This window comes from Homalodisca vitripennis, chromosome 3 (assembly GCF_021130785.1).
Source record: "Homalodisca vitripennis isolate AUS2020 chromosome 3, UT_GWSS_2.1, whole genome shotgun sequence".
Classification (NCBI taxonomy): domain Eukaryota; kingdom Metazoa; phylum Arthropoda; class Insecta; order Hemiptera; family Cicadellidae; genus Homalodisca; species Homalodisca vitripennis.
Genome location: NC_060209.1, coordinates 54454291 through 54473154, shown reverse-complemented (window position 1 = coordinate 54473154; position 18864 = coordinate 54454291). Strand labels below are relative to the sequence as shown.

Sequence of the window (18864 nt, the reverse complement as noted above, 5' to 3'; positions counted from 1 at the left end):
GGATCCTCACTTTGAAAGAAACTTATAATAACTTTTGTGTAAACGCACCTCTGGTCAAGTCAATGCCCTAATCTCCCTAGTAGCCCTAATTTTTTTTATTTTTACTTGACCATTTTTTAGAATTTGGCAGAAGTTATATGCAGAAAAAGTAAAAATAGTTTCTCAATAAATGTTTAATTTTGAGTAGTTTAAATCGTACTATAATAAAGTTTTTATTTTTTAAGGAAACTTGCGAGTGACCAATTTAATAAAAACTACTTTATTATTTTGTTATCAAGCTAAAATATTGTTTTTAATTTCTATGTATAAAATTTATGTATAATAAAGTAAAATTGTTAATTTTAGAATAAAAGATAATGATTGCAACTCAAATTTTCTCTTTGTAACTATTTTTTGCAGCCTCTAAACAAAATTAGAACAGACGAGTGATTACTATCAAAAATAATAGTTTATATTAAGTTAGTGAATCTCCTAACCAATCAGTTGACTCGAGTTGTATTATTTAAGATTATTATTGTATTGTAATGAGAACGGATAAAAACGGGTTGCGAAAGAGGGTTATTGGTCTAAACCAATAATTTAAGTCAAATTTGAGTTCTTGTATTTATAATATCAAAATTTTTATTAAAATGATTATTAAAAGGCCAGCCTGCAACATTCTCTAATATACTCCACCACGCTGCATCGCCACTAATTCATATCAGTTGAAGTTGAGGGAATTCTTGAAAATTTTAATTTGAATTTTGTTCTAATTATTTAATTACTTCAGGAGAGGATTTATAATCCAAATCCGCACTTCTTAATGGATTTTGGATGACAGTTGCTGGTATACAATTAATCAAGTATAGAATTAAACACATCCCGTGATTAAATAATTACAGAAATTGCACAATTGTAGTGATCATAATACTTAATTTGCTCGTGGACAATTAATTATTGGCATTAATAATCCGAAGTTTGTCTGAATCATCGTTATTAGAAAGGGTCAACTCCAATTAAATCTTTTTATTTGAAATTGCACTCAACACATTATCTCATTGGCAAGTCACCAATCTGAGCTAGATTAATAAACTAGGGAAAATTTTATTTATTCAGTCCATAATCATCCAGATTACTTGCTTACAAAGTTAGTTTTTGAATTTTATCAAAATGCTCTGTAATTGAGAGTACATTACATACAAATCGCAGCTCACAAAATTAACTTAAAAATCATTTTGCTTCTATAACCACACACGAGAAGCTAATGTTAATCAGTATTATTGTACACTTTGTTTCGAAAAATTAACATACCGTCAGGAAATTCTCAGATGTACTACACAACTTAATCAATGTAATATTATCAAAAAAGAAGAGTAAAGTAAAGGATATGTTACTATCCAAAAACTATTTATTAATTTTGATGCATTCGCTACAGCATGTTTCCAAAAACCCAGTGGGACAATAAATCCAAAAGCCTTCAGTTTTATAATGCAATTTCTTGACAGGATTGCTATGAGTGAATTGCATACACCATACAGAGTGGTTAATGTATCTCCTTCCCCTTTGTAGAATTTTAGGTGAGCAAATAAGCTTAGAAACATAAGAAACAGTAACGAATTAATTCGTTTAATTGTAAAAATATAAAATTACAATAATACTTTAAAAATTATAAACACCAATAATACATTTTTTTATATTTAGTAACAAAACTGACATGCTAAATAAATTAAAGAAATCAAATAAATTTATACTTGTAAACAACAAAATACAAATTTTAATGAGAATGCTATCAATATTTTAACTGTATTGACAATAAACCTCTATAGAAATAGATCTTTGGGTATATTTAGACCTGTACTTAGACGGGTTTTTCAGACAATTTTACCAGGGCCCAGGCAACTGGGGGGGGCCCGACACCTGTCTATTTGAAGGGACTCTGTCGACGGACGTGGGGGACATGATGGAGCCCAGCCGAATATCTTTTTCGGGGCCCCTTAAAGCTGAGTAAGGCCCTGCTTCAGGGACAATAAAGGAATTCGAGTTAATACAGTATATTGCGTTAGATGAGTTTTGTGCCAAAAGGTCAGAAATAGGAAGATCTTTACAGTTTGTTAATTTATCTCAAAAGGAATCACCTCAACTCAATCACATACCTGATACTGTTTTTCAGCTTGTTGTTAATTTGGAGTATATTCTTGTGTTCTTCAATTATTTATTTCTAAAGAAAAATCTCAAGGACCTTAATTGAGAGCACAGAAAGGCAACTTGACATCTCTGCAGGAAGACCAGGAGTAGGATCTCTCACAAAATTCCTTATTTATATAAGTCTTAATCCTATTTTAATCATTTACCAAGTTCCAATGTTCAAATTCTTAATTTTAGATTCTCATTCTGAAAAAGTATTGGTCCGTCAAGATAAGCCCATTTCTGTTTCAGCATCATACTCTATCCTAGATGTCAATGTCAGGTCCCTCTTCACTGGCCTCTGAATCCTTCACTTAGAAAGACAACAATCCTACACATGTTGTCAAACAATGCATGGTCCATTGTCACCAAAATATAATTGGCCCATTGTTTTATATATATATTTCATAGTAATTCTAAGTTGCATATTATCAAAAATCATGAAAACATATTAACGTGCAATATACATGTCATACAAGTAATTTGTTAGTTTATGGCAAATTATTAGATAGAACATATTGAGTTATTAATTAACATATCTTCAAGATTGTTAAATCATTCACACCATATTAAGGATACAGTACATTGTCAAGGTCTCGTGCAGATCAAGTTGCTAGCCTTGAATTAATTTCAGAGCAGGAATTTTATAAGAAAAAATACTCCTGGCCATTTGGCAATGTAGCTTTAACCTATGGCTGGTACAAACTGAACGATAACTGGTTAATGTTTACTTATGGAAAAATAGAGAGCAGTTTACTTGAGTCTTATCACTACCCAACTGTAAAGATAGACAAATATTCAGTCTGTGTATTTCTGAATTTTTTTGCATATGATAATATGAGGGAAAACAAATGTTAATTAATAAAGGTGCTTATCTTGAATATTATGTGCTAAGAAATGAGTAAGTGAACAATTCTTTTATAAATATTGGTAAGTTTCAAGTAGTAAGTAGTGTTAGAGCCAAAGTTTTGTTTTACAAAATACTCTCAAGACATGTGAAAAGTTTCATTGAATCTAGAAATAACTGAGTTAATGTTAAAATGTGTCAGGTATTCATTAAAATATAGTATATTACACACTGAATTTCACAAAACTCTTTATAATCATGGTTTTGCTTCAAACTTTTCTATAAGAATAACAATACGAAATAATTTCAGAATTATTAACACAAAACTTAAGCATTTTGTTAAATGATTCTAAAAACCCTCCAGTTGATAGTGTTTTAGCCAAAATAAAAAGTAAGTCAATTAAAACTAAAAAATTAACAATAAAAATAATCATTTGTATTGTTTTTCAAACAAAGTTCAAAACTTCCAAATACATATACTTAAAATATGTTTTAAACTTGCTATTTGATTTAGTTCTATTTTAAAATGTTGCAAACATCTAACAATAAATAAAATTTTAAATTTTATTGCAAAAGTATAAATTAGTGACTTTAGGAAGATGTTTAGTAAATTTGTAGGAAATTAAAGTGACCTACATGAATGATGAAGAGTGGTGAACCAAGTTTCGCCTTTCTAGTTCAATAGATTGAGGTATTCTGTAACTTAACATGATGATCCATATGGCAAAACATTGGAATAATGGTTCTACTACAGTTTCTACTTAGGTTCCTTTCATAATTAATATGCCCCTAAATAGATTAAAGGCTCACTCTTCTAAGATAGCAAGTTACAAATACGTATGTTACTATTAACAAATAAATGGGTGTAGCAATGAAGTTTTACAACCTTTCTACTGTTTTTCTTCTTCCTAAATTAATAAAGCAATCGTTCTTTATTTTTTTCAGCACATAAAGAAACCTGAATGGTGTGCTCAAGGATTTTAAGATTATTAATGGATTCATTGACCTAGTGGATACATGTGGGCAGGGCCAGTGGATGATGAGTCATCGGTACCAATCATATGTCATGATACTTTACTTTTGGTCAATGCCTGTGGGTTACTTCCTGACAACACAGATAGGTCATAATGTAGAATCCAACCTTGATGTGTCATGTGAGGGCAGAATATGTAGAGTAATGGTCATGAAATTAAGCCATGAAGGCAAAGCTAGGTGACGGAAAACAAATTCAAGTCTATAAGTTAAATTAGCAACAATTTGTGTTGGCTTGATAGATTTCAATTAATACTCTTGCCTTTTAATTTTTTTAATTTTAAATATTAATTAATGATTAATTCTTCTCATGGCAGATATGAAAATATCAATTTGACATTTCACATTTTGATCAGTTTTATCACAGTTGTGGTCATTAATTTCTTCTCTTTACAGATCTTCTGGCATGTCTGGCACCATCATGACGAATGGACATCCCAGGCAGATGAAGCTGTTCAACAAGCTCAGTTCGTACATCATGCAAGAGGACATGATCCAACCAAACCTCACAGTCAGTGAGGCAATGATGGTAGCTGCTCACCTCAAATTGGGAGACGAACTCTCTAGAGAAGACAAGGAAGCTGCTGTAAGTTACCTCAACATCATAGTGTGTTTTGTGCTCTAAAGTTATAAAAATTAGGGTACTTAATATAAGACTGAACCAATCAATTTAATTCATTGTAAGTCATATTTCATAGTAGCATTATTAAACAAATAAAACAAAAAATTGTTAATGGATTTTGTGTGAAGGAAATGTATTTGATCACTCTTCTTTCAGTTCTACATATTTCCAATATGTCTTTCATATAAAAGCTAATAAAAAAACAACTACTTCTTCCAGCTGGTGTTCATTTTAAGAAGAAAAGACCAAAATAATTTTTTTATTTTCAACAAATATACTATTTTTATTTTGGAAATACGAATAATGGATGCAAATCCATAAAAACAGGTGTACACTATCTTTAATAATGAATGCACTTACCAGGGAAAAAACCAATAAACTTTATATTTTAATCTGATATAAGGTTTTTCTTAAGACTGAATGAAGATTCACAGTTTTGCTTTGACAGGGACTGTAGTGTGTTTTGTTGTGTGCGAGGTGGAGGAAATCCTGGACACACTGGGGCTGTCTGCGTGTGGTAATACGTTCACTGAGAGACTCTCTGGTGGCCAGAGGAAAAGGGTATCAGTGGCTCTGGAACTGGTCAACAATCCTCCAGTCATCTTCCTGGATGAACCAACCACGTAAGCATCACAGTCATTGCCTAAAACACTAGCCATACCATCAAAATGAAGAACATATGAGAATATAAGGCTAAATCAGGTAGAGCTATCAAATAATTTATTATTATTATTAAGACATTTTTTGGTATTTTTTGTTCAGGAAGTCCAGTGACGCAAAAAAACTATGGTAGTGTAATTTTTTTCAGGATATGATAAGCAACTAAAATCTAATAGCTACCAAACTTTGTGGTATTTTCTAATATTTTATAGACATTTTGATAGTTTATAATGTTGCATGGATTATTACAAAAAATCACTTTTTTTACTTTGTTGAAAACAGCAGGTATTATTGTACTCACATTAAAACCATTAACAAATAGATAAGGTAGCTTCAACATCAGTTACAGTACAAACTACTGAAGTTGTATCCAATAATTTAATTATGAATTTTCTGCAACTGTATAGTGACTTACTATTGCATTAATTATATTTCAGCATATAAAGTATTGACAAAAAGGAAATACACACAAATAGCATATACACACTTATTTATCAGCAATTTAAATTTGTATAATTTAAGAGTCCCATGGTCATTAGCAAATTAGTCAGACATTTATTAGTTTCTGATAGCCTTGATACAGAATTTCATCATAAATAAAGAGGTGTGCAATTAAAATAATAGAGAAGGCTTTAATAGCAGCACCACGTGATTACATGGCATTAAACACTTTTAGTGCTTACTCTATGCTTGTGGTGTGCGGCTAGTAATCTGCTAAGAGGTCAAGTACTAAGGAAATGATTGTTCTGATCTCACCTTGGCGGATGTGTACATAATATTCTAGGCGTTGATAAAGTGAAAGAACTCATATTCTATTCTCTTTCTCAAAGTTGGAATATATACTAGATCTTCTAATTTTACATAATTTGTGGGAATAATTGGGAATACTAGTAATATGAATATAGAATCAAGGGCTCAGTAGAGAATCAGCGTATTCTAATAAGCTTCTAACCCTAAGTCCTGCAATTAATCCCAAGTTTTTAGGAATACATTTAAGGAATACCACAATCATTTAAGGTCAGTTACCAATCTTAACCCTAGTCAATTCAGGTTCAATTCCCAAGTTGGTCAGTAAAAACTTAAAAATGGGTTTGGATAATTTTCTCCTAAAAATATTTTTATTGCATTCAATTAAAATGCTATTGGCATAGAAAACACTCCCTTTAACCTAGGATAACCAAACGTCCTGGAAAACTGGGACTGGCTCTGAACACTCTATAGATTACACTATACACTACATATTTATAGATTTCGCTCAGTTTATGTCATGGAAACAAGGGAAATTTGAGGGCATATACCAAGCAATTTTGTTTCTTTGACGCATCCACTGTTATAACAGCTGTTTTTTTATTTTTATCAGCAATCATGTAAACTACCAACATCTGCTTTTCAAACCACTTATCATTATCATGTTACTGTCAAAGCGATGTGTACTGTTGATAAGGTTATTTTAGTCAAGAGTTGTACCTGTATTTACATAGTGATTAGTAATATTGTATTGACCTGCAAATGTTTTGGCCTTAGGTACGCTATTTCATAATAAATTCCATAAACCATTTTTTAATTGTAGAAATTATACATAAAAATATAGAAATTACATTTTTATAGTACGAGAATGTTATTAATGGTAAGTACTTAGAGTTAGATTATTTAGAACACTCATACAATCTTTGTTTTTTATTTAAATCTATAAAATATTATAAATAAAACAGTATTATAAATGTATGAATATATCGGAGAAGTTTCATAAACCAAGGAATTATTGGGGTAGTTAGTTGGAAGGAGGGTTACAAATTTGGAGGTGTCCCGGTTTACATAGGGAATGATTTGGTCAGTCTACTTAAACCAAAGAAAGAAAGTGTCTTATCACAAGTAAAACTAACTAAATATAGTCTTACTCATGTGAGGTAAATACCATCCTGAATCAATGAGTTCTTCAATTTATTCACTAAGACAATGTGTCAACTTATAAACATAACCTTACATGTTTCTGAGCAAGGCTAATAAATGTTTAGTTAATAATAAATAAATTACGAGTTAACATGACTAGGTGGAACAATTATGTAATGAATACCCGATTGGCAAAAGTCTTGATTCTGGTGTCAAATGTGATTGATGAGTACACAAGCCTATGATTGTAAATTTACACAAGTATGAATGATAATCTTTATGAATGCAAATATGAAAAAACCCTTGACATTTGCAATGCAATCATAACGATTGTTCTTCATGAAATAAAGATTAATTAGTACCATGACTTGCTTACTGAACACAACACAGTATTATTCCACTGACTACATATTGTATGACTTTCGGCCAATTAGTTTCCAGTTAACAGTATCAGTAATATTTCAATGGAATAATTTGAGAGTCATCTACTAGGCAAATGGCAGGTTTTATGAATTAAAATACAGCCTCGGTGCTTGGTAGCAGAGTTTTAGAGTTAATTAGACCAATTGTATGTCAATACAATTACCATAGAAATCTATTCTGTGGTCCTCCCTTTTAAAATTAATTTTAATGCTAATTATTAATACAACACATTATTTGAATAAATATAGTTATATTATAATAAAAATAGTTCATCAATGTTTTCAAATGATCACTACTAAAACTACAAAAAACTAGAGTAGCTATGCGGAATAAATTAAAATAATGCAAAATTCAGTTTACTTATCATTGATCACCTACATTCCCAGTCACTTAAAGATTTAACAATATCTTGCTGTATTCTTGTTATTTTATTTAGCTTTCTCAGGACTTTTTATAGAAATTTCTTTGGCAAGTACTGAGAATCTGTTTTTCACAGGGGATTGGATATTGTTTCTATCAACAACTGTATCCAGCTGCTGAAGGACCTGTCACGGCAAGGACGTACCATCGTCTGCACTATCCACCAACCCAGCGCCACCATGTTTCACATGTTTGACGTCGTCTACATGCTGGCTCGCGGCCAGTGTATCTACCAGGGATCCAGTCACCAGCTGGTCCCCTTCCTGTCAAACTGTGGTCTCAACTGTCCCGCCACCTATAACCCTGCTGACTATGGTAACTGTCACTTCAACCCTTAACATAAACCGTGGAGGGGGGGATTAAGAGTTAAGACTTGGTTTTTCAATAAATCACCAACACTGAAGCATTCCTCCTCCTTCCCTCCCCCACCACAGTGAATCCATACTAATTTACAGCTATTTTCAACCTTGTCCATAATATTAATACATAAGAGAACCTTGCCCATAACGTTTAATATATAAGAGAACCACTGGTTGGTTTGATGCTCATTTATCTTCTTCATTTGCTAACTTTATTTTTTAAATATATATTAAAATGTTAATGTAAGTTCATATAAATGTTATCAATTAACATGTTTTTACTCAAAATGTCCTTAATTTAGCTTGGAATTCTCTTGAGGATGGACTTTTTGAATCTTAAATTGGAGCAGATCTTAAATGTTTTAGTTTATCACCTCATTTTCGAGTACCTTTTTGAGCATAGCATTTTTGCACACACTGACCAATCACCTGAGCTTCTATTTGTGGTTATATTACTTGCATTTTAATTAACTAATTGTAGTTTTCCCATTTACTAAAGTCAAAACAATAATAATTTAAGGATTAAGTACTAATTTTTAAAGCTGGTAAAGAACAAGCATACTACCATTGCCGTATACATGAACTAAACTATAGTAATTATTTGAAACTGCAACCTCTAAGTATCATGGTTTTAAAGATTTCAACATATCTTATAGGATTACTAAAATAAGTTCTTATTTTGCTATGAATTAATAATTGATCAAAACTATATTCAACTTAATTTAATGTGGATTCAATATTTAAACAGTTGAGGTCAGTATTTGTATTTAAAAGTATGGACTTTCAATTCGATTTGATAAGATTTGTATGATTTTAACAACTAGCCATAATCAAAAACTAACTTTAACCTTTAACACTTTGAGCTTGACGAGACCATAATAGACCAACTACCCACTTTGACTGAAATGGATCATAAACTACAAGTGAGTGTACAATTTACGACAGTGTTCCCGCTGGACGACAATGCTCTGCTTTTGGGTCAAGGTGATACAAACCAGCAGACGAACGAAAGTGGGCTGGCCTGACCGACTTAAGGCATTGTGTTTTATCTACAAATGTAAATTAGTTTGGCTCAATTTACATATTACAGCTATTAATTGATTCTCTGTTGACAGTTTCCTCCTTTGATTTCATATCAAATGAGAAACTTAAAACAACTTATTTTTTAAGATAATTTTTTACGATGCGGTTATTTAAATGTTGAGTTAAAAAATTAAGGAAAGTGTTAGCACCTCTTACATTTTGCAGACATTTAAAGTATGTAGACCTTGATCAAGCAACGTCAAGCATGGCTGCTGTGCTGCTTGGATGAGTGATTGCTGGGCGACCCTGTCTTTGAAAGCAGCTCGCCTGCCTAGCCATTGGTGGTGGTTCGGAAGTCATCTTAAAGCTGTTGGTCCCGAGGTTAAGTGTTAGGAGAGGGCTTCTTAGCCTTAATTTCGCCTGGTAAAATAAGACATCTTTACTTTACTTTACCTTGAGTTAAGGGCAGAAACTGGTGCAGACAAAAACAAGTATGAAGCAGCTGATGTGCATTTGTGGTTAAGGCAATAATGTTTCATCACCCTGAACTGTTATTCATTTCAGTACTTAGTTCAGTTTATATTAGCTGCTCTGAAAACATTTCTATTTAGTTCTAGGCTGTAGACAAAATGTTATCAACTGAAAGATACAAACTAGTCATCAAATAATATATACTGAAAAACAACTTGTGCTACTGGGAATAAAATCTTTCTTTTTCAGATCTCACTTTTAAAGAGCTAGTAGGTCTCTGGCAGAATGCCATATGCCCTTCACTACAAATTACCATTCACTTATGGATATTCAAGTTTCTTTACTCAACTTTGAACAATACTCTGCAATTTACGTTACTTTAAATACAATATCATTTACTTCTAAAAGGTATATTAAACTACTGTAATTTCTTTTTCAGTTTTTGAAGTTCTACAATTAGATGTCATAAATACGATGACAAATGAAATCCAGAATGGACGAATTATTAAACTGGATGCACCAACCAAATCAGAACCTCCACGATCTAAACTTTGTAAGTTTTTATACGCCAGTAGAGTATTTTCTTTCTTTCCAATTTCTTTACCACTTTATATCAAAATTCAGCACATTAATTTTTATAATTTAGTGTTTATTTTGGCAAATATTTAGAATAAATTTATACATTAGTAGTGGTATATAAAAAAGTTATGATTTTACAGTAAAGTAATGTTGGTTACAGTTTGACATAAATAACGCTGATTCATAAAGTAACAGTCTTGCATGTAATGTATCGTAGAATTCATAAAGACATAACCTAACTTTAATTAATTGAGTTACATAACAAAAATTATAATTTGACATTATTTCATTACATTTTCAAATGTTTGGATTTTAACTTGAGCATGGGCTTTACATTTTTATATTGCACTCTATATCATGTTTTTACCATTCATGTTTTCAGTTTCAGAACATTTATTAACTGGTTAAAATGTGGTTTCATCTTCATTGTTGTTGACTGTGTTTGTTGTGTGTTCCATGTTGAATGAGCCATATCACTGTGTTGTTGATATGGCCAATTGCTGCCTTATAGACAATACCAGAGGAGAAAGTTGGCTTCTGCTTGTTAAGGGGGTACATCGTTAAAGAGTATTTATACACTTTTAACTACCATAACATAGTAGTTTTAGAGATTACCTGTGGCTAAAAAGACATTCATTTTGTTTTTATCAAATCAAGTGTGTAGATTCATTAATATTATTAATTATCAATAATATAGCCTTCACTTTAGATAAAATATATTGATATTAATAAAAGTGAATGACCACTAATCTCATTGTTTTCAAACTTCGTGCCAAAACAAGTCATAGAAAAAAATTACAATATATTGTTTGTTGTTGTGTGTGTTCAGTTGTTGTGTATCAACTGAATGAGTTGAGAGAAACTGGTTTAAGCACACCATCTGTACTGAGTCATGAAGAGATACAACGAAATTAATCTATTTCTGTCAGAAAAGTAGTGTGGAAGTTGGTTGTGTCTTAAATCTAAAATTTAACTTTTTAATATCAATCAAGGAATTTTAATTTTTTTAACATTTTACACTTTTTTGCAAATGAGTCTGTTTTAGTTAAATCACGATTTGAAATATTCATGCACGCAACATGTATGCACTTCTCAAAATAACTGTCATTTGATTTCATCATCTGTTTGTTAATCTTTAGGGAAATGCAGAATATTTGTCTTGTCACACTTACAAGAGCCAGAAAGGGAAGTGTCTGTTGTCATGATTCACATTGTCATATCATTGCATGTCACCGCATGTCTCATTCTGTGCATGTTTGCATGTGTTCAGTAAACTCGCAGGACACCACTCTAGGCAGTGATTATCCGTCAGGTCGCAAGGAGACGATGGCTGTCATGCCAAATGTTTATGGTGCAGAATCAAGGGCTCTAGACTTTCCTACATCTTTCTTCCAACAGTTCTGCATCATCCTGGGCAGGCTGTTATTGCAGAAGATGAGAAACAAGGTGAGTTCTGCAAATTTAACTGAAAATTGTAATTCTTAGTGAAATTTAGAATAAAGACATATTCAGTTAGCAAAAAATCTTTTCGTACTATTGCCCTAAATGGCTGATTTCTGAAATTATTTGTATTGCTGTCTTTTTTGCACTATTTTTAATTTCCTGTATACTAATACTCCAACTCATGAATATCCTATTTGTTTACTACACTAAGTTGTGTATGCTATGGAATGGTTGTGCCTAGCACATTTTAGTTTATTTCAGCCATTATTGTGAAGTTGAAGTAATTGACATCAACATACTTATAATAAATACAAGATTTATGTTATATGGGATAAGACAAGGAACAGACCATCAGATTCAGCCCTGTATGGTATACAACTGGTCGTATTGGGTAACACAATTCAATCTGTGGTAAAATGCAAATAATTTGTTCACTTTTAACACTTTTGGCGGAAACAAGATGTATCGGATGTGCACAAATAACAAAGCAAACCCTTATTATGTGACCCTTCCTGGAGGTCTTAGTAAAAGAAACTGAACAGCACAAACTAGAGGTCTCTATTTCTATCATACCCTGAATATATTTATATACTGTCATATACTTTCAAGATGAAACAAAACAATATCAATCAATTTATTGGCCATAGACAGCACTGTGGCTCCAGATCATCCATCACCTGTTCTCCGGATTGATAATGGGTGCAATCTTCTGGGACATCGGTGACAACGCCAGCAGACCCTTCGAGAACTTCAAGTTCTGCCTGTGTGTTGCTGTCTTCATGATGTATACTTACGTCATGTCCCCTATACTTATATGTAAGTTGTCCTCTACCTTCAGTAACGGAAAAATTAAATGATTTCTTAGGTGTGACACACACATACTTCATAATACACATTTGTATAATAAAAATTTTATTTCAGTACCAATGGAAATGAAAGTACTGAGAAGAGAATACTTCAACCGGTGGTATGGTGTAAAAGCATTTTACCTGGCACGAACAGTTTCTACGATACCTTTAACAGTAAGTGAAGAAAACCTTGAGTATGTTTATGAAGTATTAAACTTATTTCTATTTAAACTAGTATGATAGGTCTTACATCAATACAATATAAATCATACCTATTAGTTGATCAGAAGTAGGTATTGAGGAAAATATATTATGAGCTTGTAGATTAGAACTGTACATTTAAATTTTGTAAGGAATGCATTTGAAAACGTATGTAGCCTCATATTAAACACCACATAGGTTAAACAAAATTGATCCAGGACATCATGTACATGTTTTAGAAGAAATATAATATTTCATTATAGTAAAATTCTTACAGCTACACAATATTGTGTTATCTTAATAAAATATCAAACTTATTTGTAACACATAAAAACAACTGAAACATAGTTTAACTACCATCTAACTGATTATATACATTAATAGTATAGTTAACAAATCATTGGTTCATACAATGTCACTTCATATAAATAAGAGTAGAGAAAAGATTGCATTTTTTGTATATTACAGTCTAGAAAGCTTTTATATTGAAAAATATAAACATTCTTTATTATCAATCTTTTTATCCAATATTTTAAATTCCAAACACAATAATGATTATTTTATAAATTAGATAAAATATATTTTTATACAGAATAGAAACAACTGTAAAATCCGTTCAAAGATGAGTACTGATGTCAAGGTTTTGTGTTTAGCTGACGCTGTGTATGCTGTTCAACACAATTGTGTACACAATGTCAAACCAACCAATGGAGTTGTCACGATTCGCTTGGTTCTCTACAGCAACAACAGTCCTGGCTATTGTGTCTGAAGGAATGGGAATACTCATCGGTGTTATCTTCAATTGCACAGTGAGTAACGTAGTAGTCTTGAACATCACATATTACATGTCTTTCCCGGCCTGTCTTTGTTCATATTTTTGTGGGAATGAGAATTGTTCTAGAACTTGCAGCTGTAGATTTCGGTAATATTTTGATTTGAAAACCTGTCAAAACTTGTAACATAATATTGAACACATCTTGTTACAATGGATTGTACTACAATGCAAACTACATTTATTTGTCTGTCTCACAAAATTAATATGCAAATTAAACCAAGTAAACTGTTACAGTTATAACAAATTTTGTTGTGATCTTTTTAGGTTATAGAGTGAAATTTTTGAAATCTTTAATTAATTGCTCAATAAACATAAGCAACTGTAAATATTTCTTTTCTGTATGGCAGTCTGTCTGCATGACATATAATAAAGAATGAGACAAGGTATAGATTTGAGATTTTTCATGCAATCTCAGAAAAGCTTGTTACACAACACGTGGTGTGACGTACTCATAACTTGTCCTAAAATAAGGTCATTGACCGGCTACCAAAAAGCAGTGGCGTAGCGAAGGGGGGGGTCCCCCCCCGAAATTTTAAGACATATTAAAAAAATTAAGCATGGAGCAGGAGAAAAAGGGAGAGTTATAATTACTCTTGTCTAGAAACATTAAATTGATTGATTTAATTGATTAAAACGACCGTTGTTAAACATATAATTGTCCTTTCGTTTAAATCATAAAGTATCAAACGATACTTTTGGGCTCGGCCTTTCGGATAGTGTAGTGTAATCACAGTATTTATATAGGGCGCAGTCACGTGACGTCGCAAAGTAATCTGAACCGTAACACGGCGAATAGTTTAAATTAGCGACCACTTCGTTCAAATTCGTCTTGGGGACGTATAATGACTGCTTAGAATTAAGTTACGACATTCATTTTAAGTGTGATTAAACTGTAGATGTGTATATAATTATCGAAACAAAAAAAAATAAATCACTTTCGGTCGGAAAATACACTTGAAAAACTCTACTGATTAGAACTTTAACTAATTTGGACTTCAGTGATTGAGGTAAACGTGGCGTTTTCGATTGAGTTAGGACGACGATTTTTGTTATCATTAAACTGTACACTGTACCTATATAATTATCGAGAAAAAAAATCACTTCCGGTCGGTAAATACCGAAGAAAAGCTCTCTACAGATTCAAGTTTTGACGATTTTGGATTTCACTGGTTGAGTCGTTGAGATAAAAGTGGTACTTAGAATAAAATTATGTTAGAACATTGATTTTAGGTATCAATTGAACGCCGACTAATACCTATATAACTATCAAAGAAAAATTGGAAAAATCACTTCCGGTCGAATAATACACCGGAAAAACTCTGCTGATAAGAAGTTCCGACTACTTTGGATTTCACTGACTGAGGTATTATTTCATTTTCCTTAGTATATTCCGCTCGGAAGTGATTATTTTTGTTTTTTTTTTCTCGATAATTAATTATATGGGTATTAGTCGGCGTTGAATTAATATCTAAAATCAACGTCTTAACATAATTCTAAGTACCACTTTTACCACGACCAGTGAAATCCAAAATCGTCAAAACTTGAATTTGTAGAGAGCTTTTCTTCGGTATTTACCGATCGGAAGTGATTTTTTCTCGATAATTATATAGGTAGTCAAGAACAGTTTAATGATAACAAAAAATTGTCGTCCTAACTCCATCAACAATACCATGTTTACCTCAATAACTGAAGTCCGAAGTAGTTGAAGTTCTAATCGTTAGAGTTCTTCAGGTGTATTTTGTTTCCGACCGAAAGTGATTTTTTTGATTTTTTTCTGATAATTAGGCCTATATACTCGTCTACAGTGTAATGATACAAAAAATCGTCATTAGGCTATAACTCATTCATAAATACCTCAATCAGTGAAATCCAAGTAGCTGAACTTCTAATCAATAGAGTTTTTTCCGGTTATTTTCCGACCGTTAGTTTGATCTGTACCCGAGCAAAGCTCAAAAATTGCCCTCCTTTTCTAAAGGGTTTTTGGCTGTCAGTGGCCCAATGTCCCTGAAGGGGTATTTGATTTTCTCCACAGAATATAGTTGTGTCAATTATACGCTTGAGTGAAGCTCTGTTTTGTTCTTTTTCTTTCTCATCCAGTGAATCCAACATCACTTTGGTGCCTTCTACTCGGCCAGAATCTAACTTCGTAAAGTTTCTGTAGCTATACAAGAAAATTTGTGGTACTAGAGTTGCTGTGAGAGTTGAATTTGCCTATTACATCTTTCCACTTTCTATAAGGCATAGTTACTAAAGCTCCATATTTTTGGTATTTACCTTTTACCAGTGAACTCATTGGCAAATAACACACAAAAAGTCCCCCAGATCCCCCGGTTTCGGACCCCCCCCGAACGAAATTTCTGGCTACGCTACTGCCAAAAAGGACACGAAACTGAAAGAATTACTTTTTTTACTAACAAAGGATGTTGAAAGGTTTTTCATCCTTGACCATCTTGATAATTTCCTCAGCCATCACACAAAACATGATTCACATTAAATGTTTTGTTTTTAATGCATTATCGCCATAAAAATCCCTAAGCGCATAAAAAAGTTCGAAAATTGTAGTCATTGACCTAATCATTTATGTTGCTCTAGAATATCGAGAGTACTAATAATATCGAGAGTACTAATAATATCGAGAGTAATTATTAGTCCCAAATTTATTAATAGAGAATATTGTTCCTGAAACGAGGGAACTTGAATTAAAAGGAATTACAAAATAAGACTTAACTCTATTTGTTTCTCTTTTTAATTAAAAGTATTGTAAGACTTAAGTGTGTAACGATTCATATTTTTCCCAGAATGGAGCAGTAGTAGGGCCATCGGTGATGGCTCCTATCCTGATGCTGTCATACATCGGCATGGGCTACGGTGTGAAAACACTGCCATTCCAAGTGATTCTGATGAAGTTCAGCTTCCTACGGCTGGCACTGGTGTCAATAGTGACAACGCTGTACTACCACGACCGCACTCCTCTCACCTGCCGCGACGTGGATGATACTCATCCCTACTGCCACTATAAGGATCCCACTATACTAGTGCGGGATCTGGGCATGTCGGGAGAGTCCACACTCTACAACCTCATCGGTCTCTGCAGCTACTTGTTGCTGTTTAGGATAGCTGCGTACTTTGCCATGAAGTTCCGGCTCACAAACCAACTTCGTAGCCATATAATCAGCTATGTCCACAAGATCATCAAGCAGAGATAGTCAATCCTTCCTCTCGGTTCCTTACTGTTACTTATTTATTGTCATCTTCACCCTTTTCCACTCATTACTTGTGATCGACGGATGAAGGAAGTAAAATAATCAAACGATAGTTTATTGTTCCTACAAACACCTTGAACATGACAACTTTTTATTAAATTTTGTTTGTAACATTTGCTCATACTATTTTTTAATTATTGTTTCTTTTTACACCTTATTTCATTTCTGTGCGCATTATTTTTTTCATTTGCACTGGTCTTATTATATTATAAACCTATTAGAAAACACCATTGTTTAAAGTCCGTTTTTAAAGAGACCAAAGACAATTCAGTTTCTTCTTTGACAAATCTTGCTTTAAACTTTCACTTGTAATAATCCAAATCCATACAACTAAGATTTGTACTTTTATGTTTTTGTTGTACTGTAACATAAACTTGTAGTAAGTAAACTTAAACTGTTAAGTTTACTGTGACAATGTGATAATAATTAGACAAAACATTAAACTTAAACATGCTTTTAAGCATGTAAATCAAATTTACGTTAGTTTTGAGCAGGATTTAATATACTGTATCTAGCTTTAAATTAAATTATCGTTAAACATTGAAACATTATTATTATTTTGATTGTAAATCACCTTAACTCAACTATTCATCAGTCATATTGCTCATTGTACAAAGTCAATTCTTTAGTATTAAATAGTGTGTAAGGCAATTGACAAATTGTTAGATGTAAGTATATTTTATAAATGTTTTGTGAGGTAGAGAGAAACTTAGAAAATAGATTCTATTTAAGTATTTTTTTATTGTTGTAAATTATTATAAATAAATAATTGACACTGTTAGTGCAACTTTTGATTTTTACCCAAAATTCTTACCTTATTTAATGTAGAAATCAAAGAAAATTAAAGTACTAAAAATAAAGTATTAAAACTTGAGCACTGCATTAAAATATGATGAATTAATTCTCCCAGTGGTGGCTCACCAACTCATAGTTCAAAGCTCAAAACCAGTTGGCCCTCTTATAGAAGACACAAATAACAATTCTGAAGTGCTCACTCCAATAATTTGGATCTGTCCACTAACTATTCCCTCACATGACTCCCCTTCATGTTCCTGTGATTCCTGTAAAATTTGAGTACCTAAGAAACTTTCACTCTTAAGATCGTCCTAGGTATTCATTGACAAAAAGCTGGTCCTAGGCAAGTGTGAACTCTTGATAAGTTTCATGTAATGACAAAGCAGGAGGTTATTACTTTCCTCTTGGTTATTACTTTTCTCTTTCTTAAGTATTTAATTCCTCCACAAAAGTCCTGTGTGTTACCTTTGATGAGGTCAAGAACATCTGATGTATTTTTTGTTATCAATCACTCATCATCTGAGAACACAAGAGTTCTTGGTGAATTTGGGATGCTCAAGTGACTCAAGATATGGGTTTCTTGAGATAACCATGTTAAGTTCAATATGTGGAAGAACTATTACTGATCACAGCTATAGGGACTGTCCGGGGTTAGATAATCTATAAATTTCTCTCATGTATAGGATAGAGATTGATTGAGTAGGGATCCATCATTGAACAGGCTTTGAAAGGCCAAAAGTAAGCAATCTGTACTGTACAAATTTTACAATTTAATATATAATTTGTTTCTACTAGCCCTATAAGACTTAATGATATCTTGGATTAATGAACAATGTAATTTATTTTTACAAAAAGTGTTAATAACAATAGGCAAATATCCTGATGCTTCATAATTTTAAGCACATTTTCTTTTCTTTAAGCTGATAAAAAACCTTGCATCACATTCTGGTGATTCTTTGAGTTTGAACAACATGCAGTGACCAGCCAATG

At 32.3% G+C, this 18864-nt stretch overlaps 1 protein-coding gene across 3 annotated transcripts in view; it reads left to right on the top strand.

Annotated features, from left to right (window-relative positions):
- LOC124356885 (ATP-binding cassette subfamily G member 4-like) overlaps positions 1 to 17860 on the top strand; it is a 126501-nt gene extending 108641 nt beyond the window's left edge. For 2 of the 3 annotated variants that reach the window (XM_046808161.1, XM_046808159.1), the window contains 9 exons: positions 4439 to 4628; positions 5142 to 5287; positions 8134 to 8372; positions 10350 to 10463; positions 11760 to 11935; positions 12580 to 12748; positions 12854 to 12954; positions 13635 to 13790; positions 16615 to 17860. In XM_046808161.1, the coding sequence (XP_046664117.1) occupies positions 4439 to 4628; positions 5142 to 5287; positions 8134 to 8372; positions 10350 to 10463; positions 11760 to 11935; positions 12580 to 12748; positions 12854 to 12954; positions 13635 to 13790; positions 16615 to 17022 (1699 nt within the window). In that variant the 3' untranslated portion in view covers positions 17023 to 17860. The remainder of the gene's footprint in view (positions 1 to 4438; positions 4629 to 5141; positions 5288 to 8133; positions 8373 to 10349; positions 10464 to 11759; positions 11936 to 12579; positions 12749 to 12853; positions 12955 to 13634; positions 13791 to 16614) is intronic. The other variant, XM_046808160.1, reaches the window with a different exon arrangement.
- Positions 17861 to 18864: the final 1004 nt, after the last annotated feature.